Source organism: Aptenodytes patagonicus, chromosome Z (genome assembly GCF_965638725.1).
Source record: "Aptenodytes patagonicus chromosome Z, bAptPat1.pri.cur, whole genome shotgun sequence".
NCBI lineage: Eukaryota > Metazoa > Chordata > Aves > Sphenisciformes > Spheniscidae > Aptenodytes > Aptenodytes patagonicus.
Window position 1 is genome coordinate 68,343,313 of NC_134982.1, and position 23,309 is coordinate 68,366,621.

Here is a 23,309-nt window from a genome sequence, read left to right on the forward strand (position 1 = left end):
TATCTCTAAAGATTCCTGGTTCCAGAGCATTCATACTATAGCATCAGAAAAAGTTCTATATGAATTGAAAGTATCGGAAAGTATGTCTCCCTAAAGAGTGTCTTTAAAGAAGAGCGCAGAATTTTGAAAGCTACCTAACTAGAGAAACACTATCCTGTCTGTGCATCAATAAACATATGATCCTGAATTTTTGAAAGTGAAAGTAGTATTAAAAAGTATTAAAATTCATCATAACACATATATTCAATGCAACAAAATGAAAGTGGTATGGGCATGTTCATTTTGTATTCCCTGACTTTCAGAGATGACTTTTCATCTTAAATAGTAGTATTTTATTGTAGCTTAAGCATAACTTTAAAATCACCGTTACAAAATCCAAGCTGCCTTTGATGGAAGAAAAGTGTACATGTAGAAAACAACTATTAGTAGTCCACTTTATACAATAAACTTCTACATTAGTAAAAAATGGAAAAAGTAACTAACTACATGACCTATGAAAAATTATTCTAGGAATTAAAGGAACATTTTCAAGTAAAAAGATATTGTAAGATTTTTTTCCTAGGGTATAACTGTTTTAGGCAAGATTTGTACTCACTTTGAGTTTAAGCAGCTTCACATCTTGCTAACTGACTATATACAGTTTTGTGAAAGGCACAAAAATATGTGAGAAGTTTTAGATATTGCTCACCTATAAAAGCAAAAGGACCTCTCTTATGAGGCCACCTTCATAAGAGTATTTCTGGGTGTAAAAGCACCAAGGGGAGCAAAATGAGAAATTCAAATTTTAAACTGCATTTAAAGTTAAACTTTTTAAAAAAGTATTTAAGAGGCTTAAAACTATTAAGCAGCAATATATACTGTATTAATGGAAGTGAAGTAAAACTGAGACTGAAGCTATTTACATATCATAGCAACTTTAAATAAAAATATATGATTAGTAGATAGGCAATTTTGTAATTTATAGTGTTTATTCAAAAAGAATGCACTGGGAATACTCTAAGACTGCTTAGTTTAAGGTATACCCATATGCACACAAATTCTGTGATATTTAAGACTTATTAAATACTCAGGATTTCATAGACATACTTTGAAGTTATTAACATAACTTTCTATGTTAATCCACTGACTCACGGGGCTTTTTTCTGCTTTAAGTAACTAGGGACACTTTATTAAATAGATTTATACCCCTAAATCAGAAAACTTCTGTGAAAAATTGATCCTGGATTACATCACAGTAAAATGCATGACGCTGCTTTTTACCTCCAGATCCTAGCTGCTTGTAGAATCTGTATTCCAAATGTAGCTGTGGTGCTCTCGACTTCATTGGCTCCTGATTTAAAAACAAAAACAACATTTAAAACAAAGCCTCTCTGCCAAAGCCTAAAAACTAATACACTAGCCTACTACCAGCCAAACTAACCCTGCTGCTTCCAAGCCACACAGAAAGTTTCAATGTTTCTTCCAAAATGACTGGTAATTGAGAAACTAAGAACCCTAAATCTCAGTCAGGTGAGACTATGGCATATAGGGACATTTACATTTTCTATTGCTCCACGGGACTGGGGGTCCAACATGCAAACCCAATCACAGACCCACAATGGAATAGCCAAAAAATAATTTGTCTCTCCAAACCACGTGATGTGTCATGCAGCTTTCAAAAGGTGGCATTGATATGCAGCTTAACAGATCAAAAAGACTGTCCACACACCTGCTATACGATAGAAGTATCTTGAGCAAAAAAAGTTTTATCCGAGGATTTTGACAAAAAAACCCAAATCCTTCCACCAACTAGTAACAGCTTAGCAGAAATTAAGTAGCACCATTCTAAAGTATAAATTCGAAACAAAAAAAGAGCACCAGAATAAGTTTGTATTTTAGGTCTTTCTTTTCCCAACATAATTTACATAAATTAATGAAATCCCAGTTCTGTGTTCTACATACTAATGTGGCAAGATCTCAGACTGAAGTGACATAAGATCAAGCACAGGAACACACAAGCAGCCTAAATGAAAGCCCTAACTTCTTGAGTATTTCCCTTTGCAAAGTAAAGGTACTTTATCATAAGATTCTTGAAGTAATTTCCTAGAGCATCTTTTAGAAGATATGCCTGGTTTCTTGTGATATGTAACGTCTTCCAATGCATCAGTGATAATTTGGACATTAACTGCGCATTATTCCTACACAGACTGCTCCTACTAATTACGTGCTCCAATTCTAGTAAGATTGTTAATACACTTACCAGCAATAACTGATACTGCTGGATGTCACTTTTCAGGAAAAGTTTGGGCAAGGTGCTCATCTCTTGCCTCACACTATCTTCTCCAGAAGCTAACAGTTTATTAACCTGTGTTGTTTCCCAGTGGCACAGCCAGGCCATAGAAACTATGAGCCAATATGCAATCATGAAAAACTTAGTCCTCTTCCTCAACCCATCTCCTTCCAACACTTAGATATTCCAAATTGCTGCTACTGCTACAGCCAAAGTCCCTGTCAGGGTACATTTATGAATGTGATTTTGCCAGGATGCCAAAGGTTGAGGACCAAAAGTAAAAAGGGGCCAATGTAACAGTTTCTACAAAATCCAAATGGAATTTAATATATGCTTTTTATGCTCCAGAACACTGGAATTCTTTGCAAAGAAGTGAGCAAGAATGTTCTGAAACAAAAAGGTGTTGAACCTTCCCAAACTGAATTTCTAAGCAAGACTAACTGGGCCACCAAAAGGTCCTACTTACAGCTTATGAGGAGAACACATGAAATTTATTGTCAAGTATTAAAGACAGATATCCTTTACAAAAGACTTTACTGTAAACACGGGCCTAAGCAGATCAGTGCAACCTTTAGTACTCAGCTTTCAGAGATACAAATACATCCATTATGAAGCATGTTACTGGAACATTTTAACCTTTTATAAAACCACAAAAATTTAGCTACTAGTTTGCCTGCAGTAGTATTATACAAGTCTGTTAGTTACTAAGTATACCACTCTCTACACAGTCTCTAATTAAAGCTTGTAATTATGCCTGCTAAGAGGAAAATATTTTAGCCCATAAAACTGCATGTCTGCTGAATATACTAAGACAAGACACTGGCTTATGGGCAGTTTAATTTTGTTCAGTTATACACTTGCCTTAATCAATAGTACATTAACAACTTAATTACCACTCAATGTTATAAGATGCTCCCATAATAAGGATGAAAAATAGCTTGTATATATCAGTTACATAAACAGACCCCCAAAAAAACCTCCTAGTGAAAAGCAACAGCTTCCAATTTTTGATATACACATCTACGCTTTTTCAAATGAATGCTGCCTGTTTCAGTCATCAGCAGGAAACAGTTCTGATAAGCCTCCAGAAGGCAAATGTTCTCAGTCAAAACAAGTCTACTCGACAACTACACTCCAGCCAAAGACTGAAGTTAAACACTATCTAGCAGAGAGACAATTAAATACTCTTACTCCCTCCAGTAATGGTAAAAAAATGTGGTAATATGTACTTGTAGTCCATTTATTGGCTGACAGTCTTCTGGAATTGCCTTATTTTTGTAAGGAGACTTAGATATCTTCCTGTCTGTTCAGTAACTCCAAACATACAAAGGAAATAAAATCTTTTGTTCAACAAAACTTGTGAGAGGGCAAGCACAATAAGCTCTTCACATAAAATTTGTTTTGTTCCTACACATCCCACTTTGCAGTATGCAGTGAACTACTGATAAATGAGAAAAAATAGATAAGGATAAACCAAGACAAATGTATGTTAAATGTAATCTTCCACCATAATATAAGAGTGAAGAATACACCACTGTAACTACATTTTTATGAATAAGTCTAAAAAGCACATGCAAGAATAAAAAAAGAAATGGCAAATCATAGTTCTTTATTTTCATTAGTATTTCAGTACGTTTCAGCATCTAAAAGTAAGCTTGGGAACACATAACTTTTCAAACATCATGATAATCCCAGAGGACTTTGAAGCCAACTTCCCCTCTTACCAAAAGAAATTAGTGTATTTTTGTTTACTTAAAAAAGCTCAGGTCTTCACTAAAGTATCCTGAAAACTGTTACAGGATTTCTGCAATGTTCTGTAAACGACCTTCACTACACTGCTTTCACATTCAACTGTAATTATTTCAAAGCTTCTATACTAAAACATAAACAGCTTCTTTTCCCTGCAAAAGAGCATTTCTCTCTCAATGAGGGACTCCGTGTCTTGCTGCCATCAAAGAATTAATGTGCAGTTTACTAAGCACCAGTTACCTGAGCAGCAGAAACAGCTCATTAGTTCAGAGAGGTCCTTTTGAACCAAGTTTTTTCCCCTCCTTTTTTCTTTCGTGGTATGCTTATACATTCAAACAAAAGTATAAACACCTGAAATGTGAAATCTGTTTCAAATTCATAATGGGTTTTTTTTGCAATTATTTTTGTGCCAAATACATGGAATAAACTACTATACAATTTGGAAGATATGTCACTTCCCTTCTAAAGGGCTTTGAGAAAACAGACAGTTTACTTCCCCTAACTATAAGGACAGACATTTTCAAGAACTCTGATGTTAACCCAAAGCACAATATAAACATTTAGTTATTACCTAATTTTCATGTTTTTAGTAATCCAGTGAGAACTACTCAGTATACGTTGTCTCTGCTTTGTATTTTCTTAAGCAACAGCAAATAAAAGCTATTTTCAGGAGAAAATTCTTTAAGAGGTAGGGCTTTTGTTACAGGGAAAGATCAGTCTATTAAACAGAGTTGCACTTGATTTGGATTTACTAGTCTTCTAGAGGTGTTATGAAATGGTATCATAATAGACTGCAATAATTCTTTAAAAACAAAAAAGGAGGGAAAAAAAACATTCCAGCCTTGGAACCAACCACAACCTTCTTTTCACACACATCCCACTTAAAAATTTTAAGGATTAAAATCTTAATAGTTGAATGATTAATAAATCAGTTAAAGATTATGGATTAAAAGCAGCAGTGACTACCTCATAACTTGCTATCTTTCACATAAAGATAGAAGGAAAAATTGACTTATTTCCAGAAGCAGCTCAAGCAGAAATTCCTTTAGCTGGTATTTGGTTAGTGGTTAAACATCCTGCAGAGGAGATAAGTTTGTACAATGGAGAAGTTTGTCACAGGGAAAGGGAAGAATGAAGGAGAGGGAAGAGCTGAACATGGAATAAGAGATTTAAGTGAAGTAAAAGGTCATGTAATAAAAGTAAACCTAACAATAAATGAGGAGATGAGCAGGAAAGGTACAGTTCATATATACCAAATGGTTATTGCTGAAGAACTATCTGATCACAAGATACCAATTTGTATACTAATAGGCCAGCAGAAACATACAAACACCACTAGACAGTGCACAACTGATAAAGCCCAGTTCTTAAAAGTCTCATTCCGGTTCTTAAAAAAGTCCATTCTATGTTTCAAACTTGAGCATCTGCCCAACCAGAACAGGCCATAATGAAAGAAACCAGATTAAGAGTAAGATCCTGGAACTGTAGCCGTTTTACCAGAATAAATATGCGTTTACATATAAACTTTATACATTAAAATACATACATTGTATGACCCTCAGGCCTCACAGAAAAATTGTTTAAACTATTTCCTTACACAAGTTAAGTCCTCAGGTTGCCATAAGCATCATAAACAGGAACATACTTGTATAATTTTGTCCACAAGGGAAATATTAATTCAACACAATAAAAAGTTTAAGTCAAAACAGTAGTTTTAAAATCCATTTACTTTTAACATCAGAAGTACTCCTGCAAGCTGCTGTATAAATGCAGCCATTATAACTCATGCTCTTGAGAGAAACCCACACAATTCTCCTGCACTAGAGTATATGGTCATCATTTATACACAAAACATCTGGCATAGGAGATGTCTTGCCACTCACAAGAAAACAGTATATCAACAATGGAATGCTACCATGAGGAACACAAGTACTATTTTAGGATACTGCTCAAACTAGTATACATACATAATTCAAGTAATCCCATTCAGGAGGGCTAAACTTGAACTACAACATGCGCAGAACAGAGAGGAAATTAAGAGCACCTCATTTAGGATAACAAAACAAAGACTGAGCATAGGCCTAACAACTGCTCTCAAAACACAAAGGGAATAAGTGCTAGAGACAGGGGAAAAACTGTTAAGCTTATATTTTAAAAGGGAAAGGATGCTATATCACAAGCAAGTACAACCTACCTAACTGTTAGAATAAAGTCCTGGCACTGTCTCCAATAGGAGAAGAAAAAACAGCAAAAAAGCAAAATTCAACTAAATCCTACAATTTGATGCAGCTGCTTTTAACAGACAGAACCTTGTGACCAAAACCCCTTCCAATTTGGAAACAAATTCAGAAGTGCTGAAAGATATAAAAAAAATTGAGAACCATATTAAAAGAACCTACTAGTTCTACCTGCTAATAAATGTGTTTTTACCTTACAATGATGATCCAAGCTCTAGTGTTGTTTTTCACTATGATTTCTTCCATCTGTTGTTTATTGCAGAGACACTATAGCTTTTCATACCACTAATGTAAGAGGACAACTCAAAAAGTTAACTACATATTCAGAGTTCTTTAAGCACTAGTAGTAAATTACAGACATACTTTACTGCATTGGTTCTTTAGTGACTTCAAAGTTATTCAATAATAATACTACGAGCTTTTTACACAGCTGTAAATGAACAGCTGTAAGATTGAGTAATTTGGAAACAAAGTAGAAGTTGCCACTGAACACTATCTTTGAAAGTTAAAATGGGTTGAAATAGTAGCTGAGTTTATTAATAGTTACATATATAATAAAAATGGTTCTACCAAAACTCACTGATCAGATTAAAAAGTTCTCTTGCTCTACATCATCAAGTGCTTAAAAAAAAAAATCACTATCTTGCAAACTATTTCTGAATGAGCTTTATAGTAAACAGCCTTTAACTAGAGGGATTCTCAGACCATTTTCAACTTTTACCAGACATACAGAGTAAGTTCAAGACACTTTAAAATAAAATTAATTTAAATCTGGTATAACACACACATGATAACCCTCAAAACTGCATCCAACGTTGCTCTTTCAAACCATAATTTGGATGTTTTTAAATCCGTAACTACTCCTGAAGTAAATATTTTTCCAAGCAAGAACAGCAATACAAGTATTTTTCAGGAGTTCATTACATACATTTGTAATGCTTTTTAGATTCCCCATCTAAAGCCATGTATTTCTGTTTCCACAGTTTACTTTTCACTTTATAGAACCAGAAATTCACCAGACTATGCTATGAAAAACATTCTGTCCTACTGCAGCAGCAAGAAATTAATGGGAGTCCTAAAATTCCTTCGATGACAAAAAAGTAAACAACTTAATTCCATCTTGAAGTATTTTGGTTACAAAAACAGTCATTTGCCAAGAAGTTAAAAGTATCCAGAAGCAAAACATGAAGTAAACTGATGAAAGATTCAGAAAAAGCAGAACAGTGACATATTAACAAAATATCCAAATTTACCATGTTTGTAAGTGAAGGAAACATTTTACACATCATTGCAAATAAAACATGTCTACCAAAACAGATGTGCAAATACCAATAATTACAGATGAAAAACAGTTTGGGGCAGGAATAAGATTGTTAAAATACAAGTAGTCTGCAGAATTTCTGGAGCTTCTCTGTAGTCACCTGATGTCAGATTCACATTAAATTTGATGTTCCTTTACTTGTTGCACAAAAAAGGAATCTTCTAGGAAGACTGCTGAGCATACCCTTGAAGCAGCAGTCAATCATCATTGACTTTACAAACAAACACAGATTTAGCTCTGAGAACAGTGACAACAATTAACACTAATTTTATTCAATATGGCCAAAGCATAAAATTACATCTATCACTAACTGCTTTCGTCTAATCAGTTGAAAACATACAAGACTATTAAGGATTTCAACTGAGGAAATGAAACCATTATATATGAAAGGAAAATTCTGATTAGTTTCTCATCCCAAATGCTTAAAAAAAAACAAAATTAACTTACCAGCTTAATTGCCATATATTCATTTGTGTATAAATTTTTTCCTTGAAAAAAGAAAAAAAAACAAGGATGTGAGACATTGGCTTTCCTGTTCAAGTAAAATGCCATTTAAACCTCAAGAAAGTCTTTGAAACATTTTTAATCTAAGGTGCTAGGTGTTCTAGCAGTGACATAAAAAAATGTGGCTTTATTAGTCTGATACCATACTTTAAAGACAAATTTGTTCTTGAAAAATGTAAGAAGTGGCAGTTTCCTTGAGAGAGAGTTTCAGCTATTTCACTAAGTTTGCAAAATTTTTATACACTAGAAAAGCTTGAGAATTGGTAAGTTATTGTAAGTGGAACGTGATATTCTACACTTTCATATTTCTTGCTGAAAACAATTTACAAATTTTAAAATTATCATATGATTTTGGAACACCAGACACTAAAGTTAGAATTAACTAGGACTATTTTTTTCCTAAATTCTGTTATTTACTAAGCTTAAAGTTAGGAAAACCAGGGCAAGAATATTACTGAGTTAAATGCTTACACCATTTGGAAAATGCATCTGCTGCTTTAAAAGTGATTCTGTAACTGGATAAACATATTTCAACAAGCATTACTTCAAATTTTATGCAATGACTAAAATATTAAACAAGCTCTATAGGTGTAAAATTAAAAAATAGCAGATAAAGGGGAAAAAAAGTTGTCACTTCTGACACTTTTTGTTTCTCTACAGTCTTCAAATGAGTTTAGTGTATTATTTTTTAATGACAATCCTACTTTCTCTGTAGTATTACTCAGGTCTGAATTTCCCACATTTAGCTCAGTTTTGTTAAAGAAATCAAACAGGGAAAAGACATGGATCAGGACAAAAAGGTTACCTGCAAAGAGAGTTACGTTTATAGTCAAAGTCTATGATCTCAGCTCAAATCCTTATTTTTAAAAATAGAGTACTCTTGCAAAGCTGAAAAAAGATGCATTAAAATCACATCTGTTAAGGGATCAACTTTACAAAAAGCAAGTTACTTGAAGGCTGTACAATAAAACACACAGAATCAGTATGGGCAGCATGCCCTAATCTGACCACCAAAAGAATGGATAATTCCAAGACCTATCCAGGGACTAGAGTGGAAATCCAGGCACCTTACACAGTTATTTCTTATCTTATGATCATTTGAGTTACATTTTTGACAAAAAGCGTACTTTGAAGTTGCTTCTGTCTTTGCATGCTATTACAATCTAGAAAACATTAAAAGAAACTCCTGCAGGGGCCCTGCTCATTCAGTCTATTAGATATGTAAATCAACTACTGGAGTAGCTAACAAATATGGTTACAGTTAAGTGACTGGATATTGGGTGCCAGTAGACAAATGCAGTAATGACAGGCTTATCATTCTGAAGAAACATCAGAAGGCACATTATAACTTTCCATGCGGTGATTCAGGACAATTGCCTCTTTAAAATATGGAGACAGCAGATTTGACACCACTGTTGATCTATCACTAAGCACAGAACAGGTAATGCATCACATGCAGCAGCAACAAGCTTTCTTTTACAACCCCATCAGTTTATCTTAACTGTAACTCAGGAGAGCCTTAAGATTAACAGCTCAGTATTCAAAACAATTTAGTCCTTTGCAAGTTAATGGTTGCGTATCAGACACTTATTTGATACATACAGCCCATTTACCATTTGATCCACAAGCCACTACAGAAGTCTGGCCATTCCTTTCTTCTCAGGTAGAAGAACTACAATGGCTACTGATTTATAACTGAATTTTTATGTCCTGAAGTGCAACTTCACCACTCTTTAACAACTTTATTCCTCCTTTAAGTCTTTAAGATTCAACCCTAAGACACATGCTCAAAATATATTCCAGTTTGCAGAAGTACATAAAACAAATTAAGTGCTTGTGTACATCTCTGTAGGAGGGATGCCCACTTTAAATTACTTGCTACTGTAGTAATGTAAATGCAAAATTAACAAATTTAAATCAGAATCTGTAATACCAATCTTAACTCCTGCTTTCAGTAACTTACATTTAAAATACCTTACCCCACAAATAACAATAAATAAGGATTTGAAATATCTGCTATATATGCAAAAAAGCAGATGTTAAAAAGAGAAAGCCTGCACTTGTCCTGGTGGCTGTTGCAGGACAGCACACTACACTATTATTTTCCTCCTATTTCTTTTAGTTGTTTGTCCTATTTTATTTCAGTACTACCAGACTTTAAGTCTTAACTACTTTAATATTTTATTTAGACTGAAATATATTATTTCACTCTCTATCTGCTGCAAGCAAATGAGTTAATCTGATAGTGATCTGAAATAGATAAACAACTCTGTACATCGTGACCATTCCAAGATAACAGACAGGAAAAAAAATTAACTTCATTAGTTTACAGTTGCCTTCAGTAGTGACATTATACCAGTTTGATTTAGTTCCTAGAGAGGTTTAAAAGAAAAATTATCATTCAAAGCCAGTTTAGGAAAGTTTAGGATAAGTTGAAGACAGAGGTTCAGCTTGACATGTGAACTGCAGAGGCACATATATAACACTGTAAAGGTCAAAATGTATCAATCTTGTTTAACTATTAATAGAAATAACAAGAGTACCTCTTACTGAGACTATGTTAAATTCAGTATCCTCAGTCAAAGATTCAGCAATGTTACAATGTTAGTGTTTCATCTCTCTACAGAATTAATATGCTAAGCTTGTTTACATTCTGACTCAAGACTAGATATAAGGCCCCCAGAAAGCACTATATTAAAAATGTTATATTGTACGCATGTTTTAAACATGCATATATAAACATGTTATATTTTACACAAGCACTATATTAAAAACATTGTCTGAAGGACAGTGAGTAGTAGTTCTGCCAGAGGCAGATCAACAGAAACACACCACCTACACAGCCCACCCTACTCTCAAATACCCTACTTTCAAACCCACCTCATAAACCTTGAAGCAGTGCATTAACTCAAGCCTTCCAGGAATACTGGAATAAATTGTTGCCATTAAGTGTCAAGTTATATTTGTTAACACATACAGAATTCCCAGATCTTGAAAAAGCTGGCTAATCATGCTGTCATCATGGAAATTTAAGTGCCCAAAACTAAATACATACTCTTCCAAAAGCACACACCCATCATTGACTGTCTATTTTAATAAACGGTAAAATTTCCAGCTTTACTACCCAAATTCTTCAAAATTCCACAGGTCCTTCTCCATCTGTCCCTTCTTCACCATCTGATTTTCATCCATCTGTTCAGTAGGGGACTGAACAGTCACTAAGGGACTGAATTACCCGTCTCCCAGATTCTCTCTACAGATGGATTCTCACTGCCCCTAACAGCAGCTCACTGTTTAGCCTCACTACACTGCTGCTGATGGAAAGGAAACCAAGGAATCCAAGAGTTTGCTGCTATTAAAAACACTGTAGTGCCTGCTACACGGTCTCCAAGAGATCTCCAAGACCACAGTACTATAAGCCAGACCTGCAGGTGTTTCACATACACCAGGAGGTGTTTCACATACGCTTAGTCCCAAATCCATCTGAATAAACTGCTTCAGGAAGCCAGGAAAGGTAGCAAAATAAAATAACCATGAACTAATTTGCAGCATCTTGGAAGAGAAAACTGACTGAATTTAGGACAGCACTGCACACAGTTACGAAACATTTTTAGTCCCAGAAAGTCTCCTGCTTCAGAGATTCTTAATATGTGACAGAGCTTGTGCTGGCTGGGGTCAAGCCACAGAAGATCTGCAAGGCAAATTTAGCCTATCTGAAGTTTGAAAGTAGTTTGACAAGCTGTATGGTGTGTTCATGTAGACATTTTCGTGCCTAGACCACATACAATGGCCTTGAATAACGTAAACTGAAATAAAGAAACAAGGATCTTACCTAACCGTAGTTCTCCAAAATTACCGCATCCTATTTTTTTGCCAACTCTGAAGTTAGGTCCAACCATTAACACTCCAGAATTTGAAGAACCAGTTCCACGTGGATTATGGCCTGACCTCCCACCAGGCCGTGCCATTCTTTCATCTGGCTTGTCCTTGTCTTTCTTTTTATTATCCATGTCAAGTTTACGGTACTCCACTTTGATTTCTTCCTCTTTTTAAAAATCAGTATAAGCAAACTCCAATTGGACAATGTGAGAATGAAAACATCACCAGTGAAGTGCCCAGCTGGTTACTGTCAGTAAGCAGTCAACAGAAGCGTGTTCATCCCATTCGCAAAGCCTTGGTAGTATCTGTAGTAAAAATATATCTCCAGAATGCACAACACCAGCAATATTTACTAGTATTTACAGGAATTCTGTTAAAGAAAAACAAAGTTATTCAATACAGTAAGATTCTCGTACAAAATTACCTCTCCCTTCAACTAGTCATACAATTAAGCTATAACTAATTATATTTGCTTTACAGATCCTCTATGAAAAGCCCTACTGTAAGATTAAAGCCTCCGATTCTAGCACGTAATGGCAAGAGATATTGGTGTGACTGAAGTGAGCTAAAAAAATATCAAAGCTTAATGCAACAGATATTTAAAAAAAACAACTATAAAACTACTTCCTGACTAGGTAGACACACTTAAAAAAAAAAATCAACATTTAGGCACTCATTGCACCTTATGCCAGCTCTGCAAGAGAAAGCGTTTTATTTCTGGGGTTTTTTCCCCCAGTAGCATCTGTTAATCTAAGGAAATGCTCAAGCTGCACAGTTATTTAAGTTCTAGAAAGATATTCAAACTTAAAATGATTCCATTATCTTTTCTGAATTATAATTTCTGAGATGCACAATTTATAAACTCATGGCAAGGACACTTCAGTTCTTTCAGTAACTCCTAGAGTCTAAAAATAAAATATATTTATTCTTCTCTGCATCATTTAATTATGTCATAAATTTGCTTCCCCACTCGCCTCCTTGTCCACCATTTAGCATCATTGCCCAGACACTAATTCCGACATAGATTTCAGCAAAAACATGATGTTAGCTTACTACTGCAATAAAGAATCCCAAGAAAGCTTTCATTTTTATCTTGTCCATAAGAATAGCGGATACTGTTTTCTATTAGACAACAGTGGTTTAAAACCCCTAAATTCAAAAGACAACTGGCTACTACATAGCCAAAATTTCAGGGTGAGTTAAATATCTGTAGCAAAATAATTTTGAACATTTGCTTCAATGTTGGGAATACACTACAGTAAAAGAAAACATCCCCTGAAAAAATAATGTATTTCGTGTGCTACAGACTATTTTAAAGATAGTCATCAGGAGCTTATTTTAAACACTTTGAACTGAAGACACTTTCATTTCTTAAATCCATTTCTTACAAAGTAAAATTATTACTCACATCATAGCTTATTATAACATTTTAAAAAAATCAAAGAGCCAGTAGAGAAGAGGTACCAAAGAATATGAACAACCACCCAAATAACTGCATCTGCTGAATCATGGATATTCATAGCATGGTCATAACTACATGATATTTAAAAATCACTAACCAACAGCTGACTAACCTATCACCTGAACAACGAAGCACATGGAAATTTGTTTGGTGAAGAAACATGATCACGTTACTACGAAAGGGGGAATGAAAGACTTGTTCTGAGAACAATCAAGAGACACAAATGCAGGTTCCAGTCCAAGTAGACTTGCTTAATGCAAGGGAAAAGGACTTCAGCAGTGAATAATGAATGCAATGGTGTGGTATGGCATAGACAGAGACATTTAAGAGAAAAATACAAGCACATTTGGCTACAACATAATCTTGCAGGTTCAAGCACCACCACTAGATACCCTAAAGTCACTTTCCAAACCACAAATCTCAGAGGAATAGATTCAATGGGAAGCAGTAAGTAATTTTCCTCACCTACCGTACTACAAAAGCTAGGGAAGAAATAAGAAAATCAGGAACGGAGTGTGTTGAGGTAGGACTTCAAGGGCACCATTTAGTACTTTGAAAGAAGGTCAGTACATTTGATGCAGCAGAATGCATAAATATTGTAAGTACCAAAGAAAAAAGACTTACATTCCATATCTTACTGGTTCTCCAGTGAGAAATAACAAGGTAAACAATACTAGAATTTTTAGTGCTAATACACAGGCTTCATGAGAAATAGAAGCAATGCACGTAAGCACAGCATATTACTGCCATCACCAAAAAGTGAAAAAGTATAGACAGTAACTAACACAATGCTTTGGTAACCTCAGTAGCAGTGGAAGGCCAAAGTTCCTGGCACTATTTTCCATATACCAAAATCTTCATACTACCAAGTGCTGAAAGACATACCTTGGAACAGTGCAAGGCTAGAAAGGCACTAATAGTTCATACCAATGATACCAATGGGCTCCACAACAGAGCACTAGGACCACAGAAGGGACTGGGTATGCAGGCAAACATCAAGAAACCCAAATCCGATTTCAGAGTTAATAAGATTCTTAGCTTACAAGTTTTCCATAGCTTACCTGTTGACACATACACAATATCTAATCACATGTCAAAAGAATTTAAAATCGTATTCTTCTAATGCATCACAACTTCATTTTAGAAGAACAAAACAGTTCTAGTTTTGTCATTTATTTCAGATTTCCCCATTTTGTCTTTGTATTTAACTATCACCTGAGCACAGCATGTAGCCTTGCTAACTGAGCAGAAAACGTAGCTGTAAACAGGCTGGGTTCTAAGGGTGCTGAGAAGTCAGTCATGATGCATGAGGAGCATGGAATAACAAGCAGGCAACATGAAGACAAGGGCACCAGAAATTCAATAGCAGCACTAAGGCAATGGTGATCTCCAAGAAAGCAGTTGTGAGCCAAAGTCAGTCCATCATCACCAGAAAAGTTTCCAATCTCACACTGTTTCAGCTCGTGCAGCAATAAAACAGTACCAGAGAAGCCAAGCTGGGAGCTCAAGGACAGATTATTTAGTATTTATGCAAAGCATATTAGCTGCTCTGTGTGCATGCTTGTCCAGATGAAGCCTAGTAATTAACAAGACACTGAAACTTTGCCAGTGAGAAATTAATTTGCACAACACTTTTTTTAACCCATCTATAATCATAGGAAGATCTGTAATTTGGAAAGTCCAAATAATAACCAAGCCCACCCCTTAATAGTATTAAGTTACCAGGGAGGAATACTTGCAATACACTTAGAATCTTCATTTTAAAAATATCCTATCTGCACACCCAAATATCTTTTTCTACAATTTAACAGGCTAATATTTTAGATACCAGTTTATTAGGCACTAATGGCAACAGACTTTCTCAAGTCTGTTTATACTAATACTACAGTCTTCATCAAGAGAACTTTTTCCTGATTACTCCATACACACACAGGCTCAGACACTGAAAATGTCTTATTATATCACACTGCACACTTAAACAAATACCAAATCAGATGCTTTTTGAAGCAATTTATAATTTATTAATTGAAACAGCCAATTTGGAACAGAATCCTATCAAAGAAACTATTGCCAGTATTTTTTAATTCCAGTCTTCACTCTGAAACTGAAGTTACAGCAGTTTCAGTTTTAATTAGTTTCAAAACCTGAGTTAACTTATGAGAAATCTTTTTGCCTTTTTTTTCTGTTGATCTGCTGCAAGATGCCCACCCAGCCGCTCTCTCACCCTCCCCAAAAGGACAGCGGGAAGAAAATAACATTAAAAAGCTCATGGGTCAAGATCAAGACAGGGAGATCACTCACCAATTATGATCACAGGCAAAACAGACTTGACTTGGGCAAGATTAATTTATCGCCAATTAAAATAGGGTAAGATGGTGAGAAACAAAGACAAAGCTAAACACACCTTTCCCCCAACCCAATTCTTCCCAGGCCCAAGTTCACTCCTTCACTTCCCACGCCTCTACCTCATCCCCCTCCCTGAGCAGCGCAGGGGGACAGGGAAAGGGGGTTGTGGTCAGTCCATGACAGCTCCTCTCTGCTGCTCCTTCCTCCTCATGCTGTCCCCCTGCTCCAGCGTGGGGTCTCTCCCACAGGAGACAGTCCTGCAAGAACTGTTCCAGCATGGGTCCTCACCATGGGCCACAGTCCTTCAGGAATGGACTGCTCCTGCATGGGCTCTTCTCCAGGGGCCACAGCTCCTGCCAGGAGCCTGCTGCGGTGTGGGGTCCTCCATGGGCTGCAGGGGCACCTCTGCTCCGGTGCCTGGAGCACCTCCTCTCCCTCCTTCACCAACCTTGGTGACTGCAGGGATGTTTCTCTCGCATATTCTCACTTCTCTCTCACAGCTACTGTGCAGCTTTTTTTACCCTTTCTTAAATATGCTTTCCTGGAGGCGCCACCATCTTCACTGCTGGGCTCAGCTGTGCCCTGCAGTGTGTCCAGCACAAGGCAGCCCCGGCCTCTCCTCACAGAGGCCCCTGCAGCCCTCTGCCTCGCAGCACCTGGGCACAGTGCATTTACTAAAGCAACACTCACGTCTTTCAAATTTGTGAAATTCCGAACTCTATAGGTGAGTAACTGCTTTTTTAAAGCAGCAAGTGCTTCCAGGAAAAATAGCCTACTGCACACTTTTCAATTTAAGAAACCACTGCTTCCAAAACTCTTCTGTCCGCACACAGACCCACCACAAGCCGTTTGCCAGATGTCACTTTGAAATCTGAGAATGCAGTAATGGAAAAGATAAGTTACAATGGATTCAAGGGATGAAGATAACCTTGAGTATAAGCTTCAGTATTTATCAAGTAGATTAGTTTTGTGAATGGTACTAGCATTTTGAGAGCAAATCACAACGCAGGAAAAAAAACTAATAAAACTCAGTAGAATACTTTAGAGTAAATAGTAAATAAACTGATTACTGAATACCGTCTTAAAAAATATATTTTCTCATAATGTTTAAGTAATGCTTTATTGAGTGTTTTACTGAAATTTAAGGCAACAATGCATGAAACCAAATACATTATTAACTACATAAATGTCAGTTTCCAAAAATGCATCTATTATATGGACAAATCTATTATATGGTAACTTATGCCCTTCCCTCTTCTGCTGTTGAACCAACAGATACTCCAGTTACATTATGGGTATGCTTTTTTAATATAAACTGAAATTAGCACCTTTTATCAGATTCCTGCTAAACAAACAACGGAAGCCCAGTACATTTTTCACACACTACATATCAGAAGGAAGACACACAAGCATTCCTGTCACAGTTTCTCCAGGACACAAGTGTTCTTTTACAACATTTCCTAATAAAATAATCTGCAGCTAATCTGAAATAAGGAGAAGACTTAGACTTTCTTCATACTGGAGTTCCTATACAACATTTTATGAAGTATTCACCTTTAAAAATACAAAAGGCATGCATGGTTTTGTTTATTTACACTGCACTTACCTATGACAGTTACACTGTTGATGGCAGTATCTTTTCTTCACCATAATGCTCACATTCTAGAGGAAAAGCACTAAAAGGCAAAGATATATATATATATATGTAGTATTTGCAATTATTTGGGCATGCAAAAACTTCTGATACAGAATGCAAGTAAATTACAAGTTATGGGAATTGCATTAGTTTTCCTAGACTATCAAGGAAGATCCAGCAGATTTTTTTCAAAGACCTAACACAATTTGTAGGGCTCAGAAGTCAGACACCATTCAAAAGTGTGCATCACCTAAAGCGAAAAAAACAACACATACAGTGTAAGCATTCTAAATTATTTGTGTAAACCTTTTCTTGCTATGTGCTAGTTACATGGGGTATATTCTCCTCACAGGCAATCTGCCTGAAAAATGTGCCGTCCTCATCCTCATTTCACAGCTTGATTTTCTGTTTAATTTTCATTTTTCATCTCTGCCTACATAAATGAGCACACTTGACCCAGAAGTTTCAGCCAGACATCAGGGAATATCGTTAGGATTTAAATAAGTATTCTTGCCAAAAAATATATATAATTAAATATCAGTATAATGGCAAACACACCATCAAAGCCAAGTTAACAAAGCAATGTCATAAGAGTGAAATGACTATTTATGTTGAAGTCTGAAGAGGAAGAGAAGGTAAAGGAAGCTATGGAAAAAAAAGTCAAAATGGTATTACCTAGCAGGAAAAGTAATTAGATCTTAAGTAGAAATTAGATCTACAATCCATATAGATTGAGGATAAAAAGTGAAATGAGACTGGAAGACCTAGTAAGGAAGCAGTCAGAGTAACTGAGATGCAAAACTAGCATCAGCTAATAGAGGTTTTATTTATTTGATGGAATTTTATAGATATTCCCAAGCACTGTAGACAGACTGCCTGAAAAGCAAGGAGAGGAATGGTGAAGACAAGCAAGAAAAGTGAAGACAATACCTAGATACATGTTTCAGTTGACTGACAGCAGTCATACACCTAACACCTGCAGAAAAGTAAAAGGAATCTTAGGTTCAGTTTTAGAAACATAAATTAAAACTGATGGCAAAAGACAGCCAGGCTACTGGTCCATACCAACACATGACAAATACAGAACATACAGTCAAATTAACCAAATAAATATAAACTTAGCCACAAGACTATAGTAATACCATCCCAAAACAAAATCCCAATTTGCAATGAAGTACATGAGGACAACTGCATTTGTTGGGTCCATAGAGAATTAACTATTTCTGCCAGTACTGGCTTTACCACATTTGATGTAAGAAGTCAAAGGCAAAACTTATTAGCTTGGATTCACCAACACATTGCTGTGGCTGAACTGCTAACTCTGGAACTACAGTAGTTACTCCCAGCTCAGGAGGGTTTGCTCAGTTCTCTGCTCCATTAATGAACATGCTATAATTCACCTACGTGCACTATGACTTCCAAACTTTTGCACACTTAACCTCACAACTTCAGTAATGTTCTTTCTGACTTACAATAGGTGATTAAATACTTCAACAAAGCCACAGCAAGGACTAAATGGACCATTCCCTAAAGACCTCTACTGTCTAAAAGTTAGATGAGCAATTTTGTGATATTTGAAGAGGACAGACAGAGAACTATTTCCTTGAAGGGACATTTTTACTCTACAGAATATGTTTTAACATGGATGATTTGCACACAAAGCTTGCTTACTTAATAGACAAGGAGATTGCAACTCAGAAAATCCAGCTTGTTTGAAATGTTTGTTTTGCACTGTGTTGTATAAAATTCTACAGAGAGCAACTAAATGAGTTTTAATGGAACTATACAGGTGTGTAAACAAAAATGATCCTTCAATTCACCACTATACTCAAACTGTTTTTTATTTAAATTCATGTTGTGCAGTTGTATAATCCTGAAGAACTCAGAACACTGAAAACTAAGAATACATACAAAATTAGACATACAGAAATTAAAATTAAGCAAATATCTCACTTCCAAACGAATTCATTATGGGAAAAATTTGCTATTTTTTTTCCTCTAACAAACAGATTATGATCTCTGAACGATTTATACTTAAAGAGTGTTTGCCTAAACATCTAAAGAAAACTGTTTAAAGGCACTGAAGAACGCCACTGTAATTTATATACATGGTGAATATATGGGCGAGTTAGAAAAACATATTCAGGCTCTATTCTGTCTTCTGTTCCATTATACACTCGGTATATTCAACAGCTTGGCTGCTATTGTTCAAAGTTCACACATCACCCAAAAGAACACATTATATATTAATCAAACATATGCTGCTACAGAAAATCTGTGAAGCAAAACAATCTTAACCTAAACCTACATTGGAGAAATTTTCCTTTAAATCCTCCTAATCTTTTCCTCCTTGATTCAGTATTCAAAACCTAATAAAGCAGTGCAACACCAGCTATAAGAAAAAAGGATAATAACACAAGGCTACAATAATTTGACCAAATCTTCTAATAATATTCATATTCAAGTTCTCCTTTTTCATGTGCCCTGGAAACAACTGCCAGTTCTTTAGGTTGCACCACTACCAAAGATCATAGACACCCACTCAAACACAATTTCTTTCACATCTACTGGTGAAAAGAATCTCAAAGCCCCAGTGGGACTGGCAATTTTGAAGCACTATTGAGTTTTAGTATCACAGAAATATTTCTGATTTCTTGCACAGCCACACTCGCATAAGAACATCCCATTCAAAGTTTGCTTTAGGGTCAAATTATTGCCAGAAAGTGGCAGGCTGCTAAAATTCAAATTCTAATACAGGAATTGGCACACAGGAAGAAGTGACACCTAGAAAACATTTTAGACATCCCTAGATTACAGAGATATATATCTACGCATCTCTCTAAATCTCAGTTGAAAATGTCCCAATTAACACTACCAATGACTATATGCCACATAACAAGAACCCTACTCTGCAGCAATAAAGACTTTCTAGGACCCTATATAAGGCAGGATAAAAGACTAACTCATTTAAGCACCTTCTTTATTCATACATCTCTCAAATGGCTGAGCCTTCAGCAGCAGCAGCACCACTGTAATTACATGCAAATTTACATAATCCAAGGTGTATGTCATAACAATGTTCACATTCAAATGTGCAAGTCACCTTTAAAATAAAAACTTACTAGCTACTTTATTCCTTTTTCATGTTCCAGATTTACTCTTAAATAAACCTATTAAGAGAACATTAAAGCTGTTAAATAAAACATTCCATTGTCCGGAAATGACAAAATTAAATGAAACATGCAACCATAACTGCTCTCTTAGGTATCATATGCATTACCTTTCGGAGTTTAATTACAAGATCCCATATCACTGTTAGTATCAGTATACTAACATTTTTCTTTAGTTTTAGAAAAAGCATACAGTAGCACAAGAGCTAGGGAGGAAAAAAAAGAGTCCATGAAACAAAAGCAAAGACAGTAAAGAAACACCTCTGGTTTAAGCACAAAGCAAAAATTCACCCAGGCTCCTACCATTTTCATACATCTTCAGTTTTTCTCACCCCTCAGGCTTCTTTGTTCACATACTTCTACTCCCAAGGTCTCATGGGTTTTTGGCACTGACATTAATCTAGCAGCAAATCTTCTCCTCACACCTTCTAGAAGAGTACAGATAAAGTTTCTAGTGCCTCTCCCACAGATTTCCAAGACCCTTCCTCTAACATTATACATAGTTTTTATGGAATAATTCACCTACTAAGTAGCCTTTATTACAGACGGAGAACAGTCCCTTTCAATTTCCAATATTCATTTGAACGTTACATTTGGACCACAGAGTAACATGGAATTTTATTCAGCAAAACTCCTTTAGAAGTATTTGATAGTAGAAAAACTGCAAATCATACTACAAATCTGAAATCAAGCTTAGAATGAGAGCTTCGTTGTGAGGTAATCAATACACAATTCAAATATCTAATCAACTATTTCTGGTATTGTTTGTATGCCTCATGGAAAGATTAAGCTGTTCTTTCTAGCCTAGCTCTAAGATGACTGCATCATTTTAATTCATTTTTATATACATGTCTTCATGCAACAGAGCACACCTTTGAAATTTCAAATCTACAGCAAAAAGGTTCACAACTGCAGAGTCCTTGAAAGTTTAGGACAGCAATTTCTAACCTCAAAAAACTCTTGGGATAGAATTTAAATTGGAAAATTTCTCTAAATTTGTATATGATCTAGTAAGATTCATTGTTTACTTAAAATGAAAAATAAATCTACTCTTTACTCATGGAATATTTAATTATTTTCAATTTAGTCCATTGAGAGAAATTCAAACCTTCACATGATTTTCATGTGACCCGAAAAAATAGAGTTGCTATTCCAACAACTTCTATTACAAATAAATTTGTCTATAGCTTTATTTTTCAAACAAATAAATGCTTATAATATTGGTATCACACCACTTTGATGGTTGTTTCCTTTTATCACTAATTTGAGCCTGAAAAGAAAGATACTTTCATATACAAACTCCAGAATAAAAACAGATGTTAAAAGGTTCATTGCATAACTCAATTAAACGTAACCAATCTGATTTTGACCTAAGTATATTATTTCATCATTTTCCAGATTTTGGAAGCAGAAAAAAAAGGCAAAATCATTAGCATCTCAGTCAAAACTAAAGACAAAATGAGAATGCTGAAATATTCAGTATGCAAAACTTCCACAGATGCTACATACTCATGACATGAGCTTTGAAAAACAAAAAAACATTTCCAAACAAATTTCTCCTGAGACAATTTCTCTCTCCAGCTATCAATAACCTGTGTTGAAATTGCTCATTACTGTACCATGTTACATTTCTTCAAAGGTGTTCTCTAAGTGTAATCTCAACATAATGAAAACTCATTCATCAGCAACTCATTAATCCACTTGATATACATAGGGAATTTCAGTTCAACTATTGCAAGTCTAATGCAGCCTGATTTTCTAGTTTTTTTAAATCTTTTAACATCAAAAACAAAATACAGTTTGGCATTATCCGCTCTTTCCTTTCTACCACTTCTAGCACACCTAGATTCACCATACTTACAGATGTTAGTTGATTCATCTAAGAATGTTTTATTCTCCCATTTCTTAGGTACTTACCATTCTGACTTCAGTCAGGTAAACAACTACCTTGGAAGCACTGTAAAAGCAACATGCAAATCCTCTGAAGCAACACCATTCTCCCCCCCCCAAAAAAACCAGTAATATTTTGCAGCAGATGTGAACTAATCCAAGAAATAAGGATGAACTTTCAGTTTTGCATAAGATGACTGGTGTCCCTACATGAATAAGATGAGAAACATACGGAACACACAAGAAGTGAAGATGCACCTGAATCAGATCTTCAGCAGCATCCACATTCGGGCATCAAAAACCACTGGTCACATTCTTTTCCAGCCAGCTTGCCTTTCAAAATACTGAAGACCACGTCCCATATTTGCTACATTTATTCCACAAAGAAAAAGTATGCAATATATTAATGAGTTGGAAATCCTTCCTAGGGTTTCAGTAGCAAAGAGGGAAAATGAGCAAAGCAACTACTACTTCTTGATCACAGGCAGATCAAACTCTTCACATTTCAGAAGCAACACGTTTATTTAAGAAAGCAAACATAACACCCTAATTTCAAAAGCAAACGGAATCTCCTTATAACAGATCATGCAGGAGCTCAGCTGTGCTATTTGCTTCTCAGTATACATGGCCTCAAAACATTTTTATTTTGATTTGTGCTCTTCAGCACTCCAAGGCAACTAACAGATCACAAGTGCACTTAAATTTTGTTTGCATTACCAGCACTTCCAACAATACTGTGTTTGTATCTCAAGTATCTTCTACATTACCACTTCCGTCTTTTTTACATAAAAGTCTAAGTTTTCCACAGATGATTCTGTTCACTTTCTATGACCACCTTAGACAACT

General features: G+C 35.5%; 1 protein-coding gene across 5 annotated transcripts in view; it reads right to left on the reverse strand.

Moving 5' to 3' along the window:
• CSNK1G3 (casein kinase 1 gamma 3) overlaps positions 1 to 23,309 on the reverse strand; it is an 83,676-nt gene that overhangs the window by 49,958 nt on the left and 10,409 nt on the right. For all 5 annotated transcript variants that reach the window (XM_076363366.1, XM_076363365.1, XM_076363362.1 and 2 more), the window contains exons 2-5: positions 17,374 to 17,443; positions 11,913 to 12,329; positions 8,024 to 8,064; positions 1,261 to 1,330 (exon numbers count right to left, since the gene is read on the reverse strand). In XM_076363366.1, the coding sequence (XP_076219481.1) occupies positions 1,261 to 1,330; positions 8,024 to 8,064; positions 11,913 to 12,090 (289 nt within the window). In that variant the 5' untranslated portion in view covers positions 12,091 to 12,329; positions 17,374 to 17,443. The remainder of the gene's footprint in view (positions 1 to 1,260; positions 1,331 to 8,023; positions 8,065 to 11,912; positions 12,330 to 17,373; positions 17,444 to 23,309) is intronic.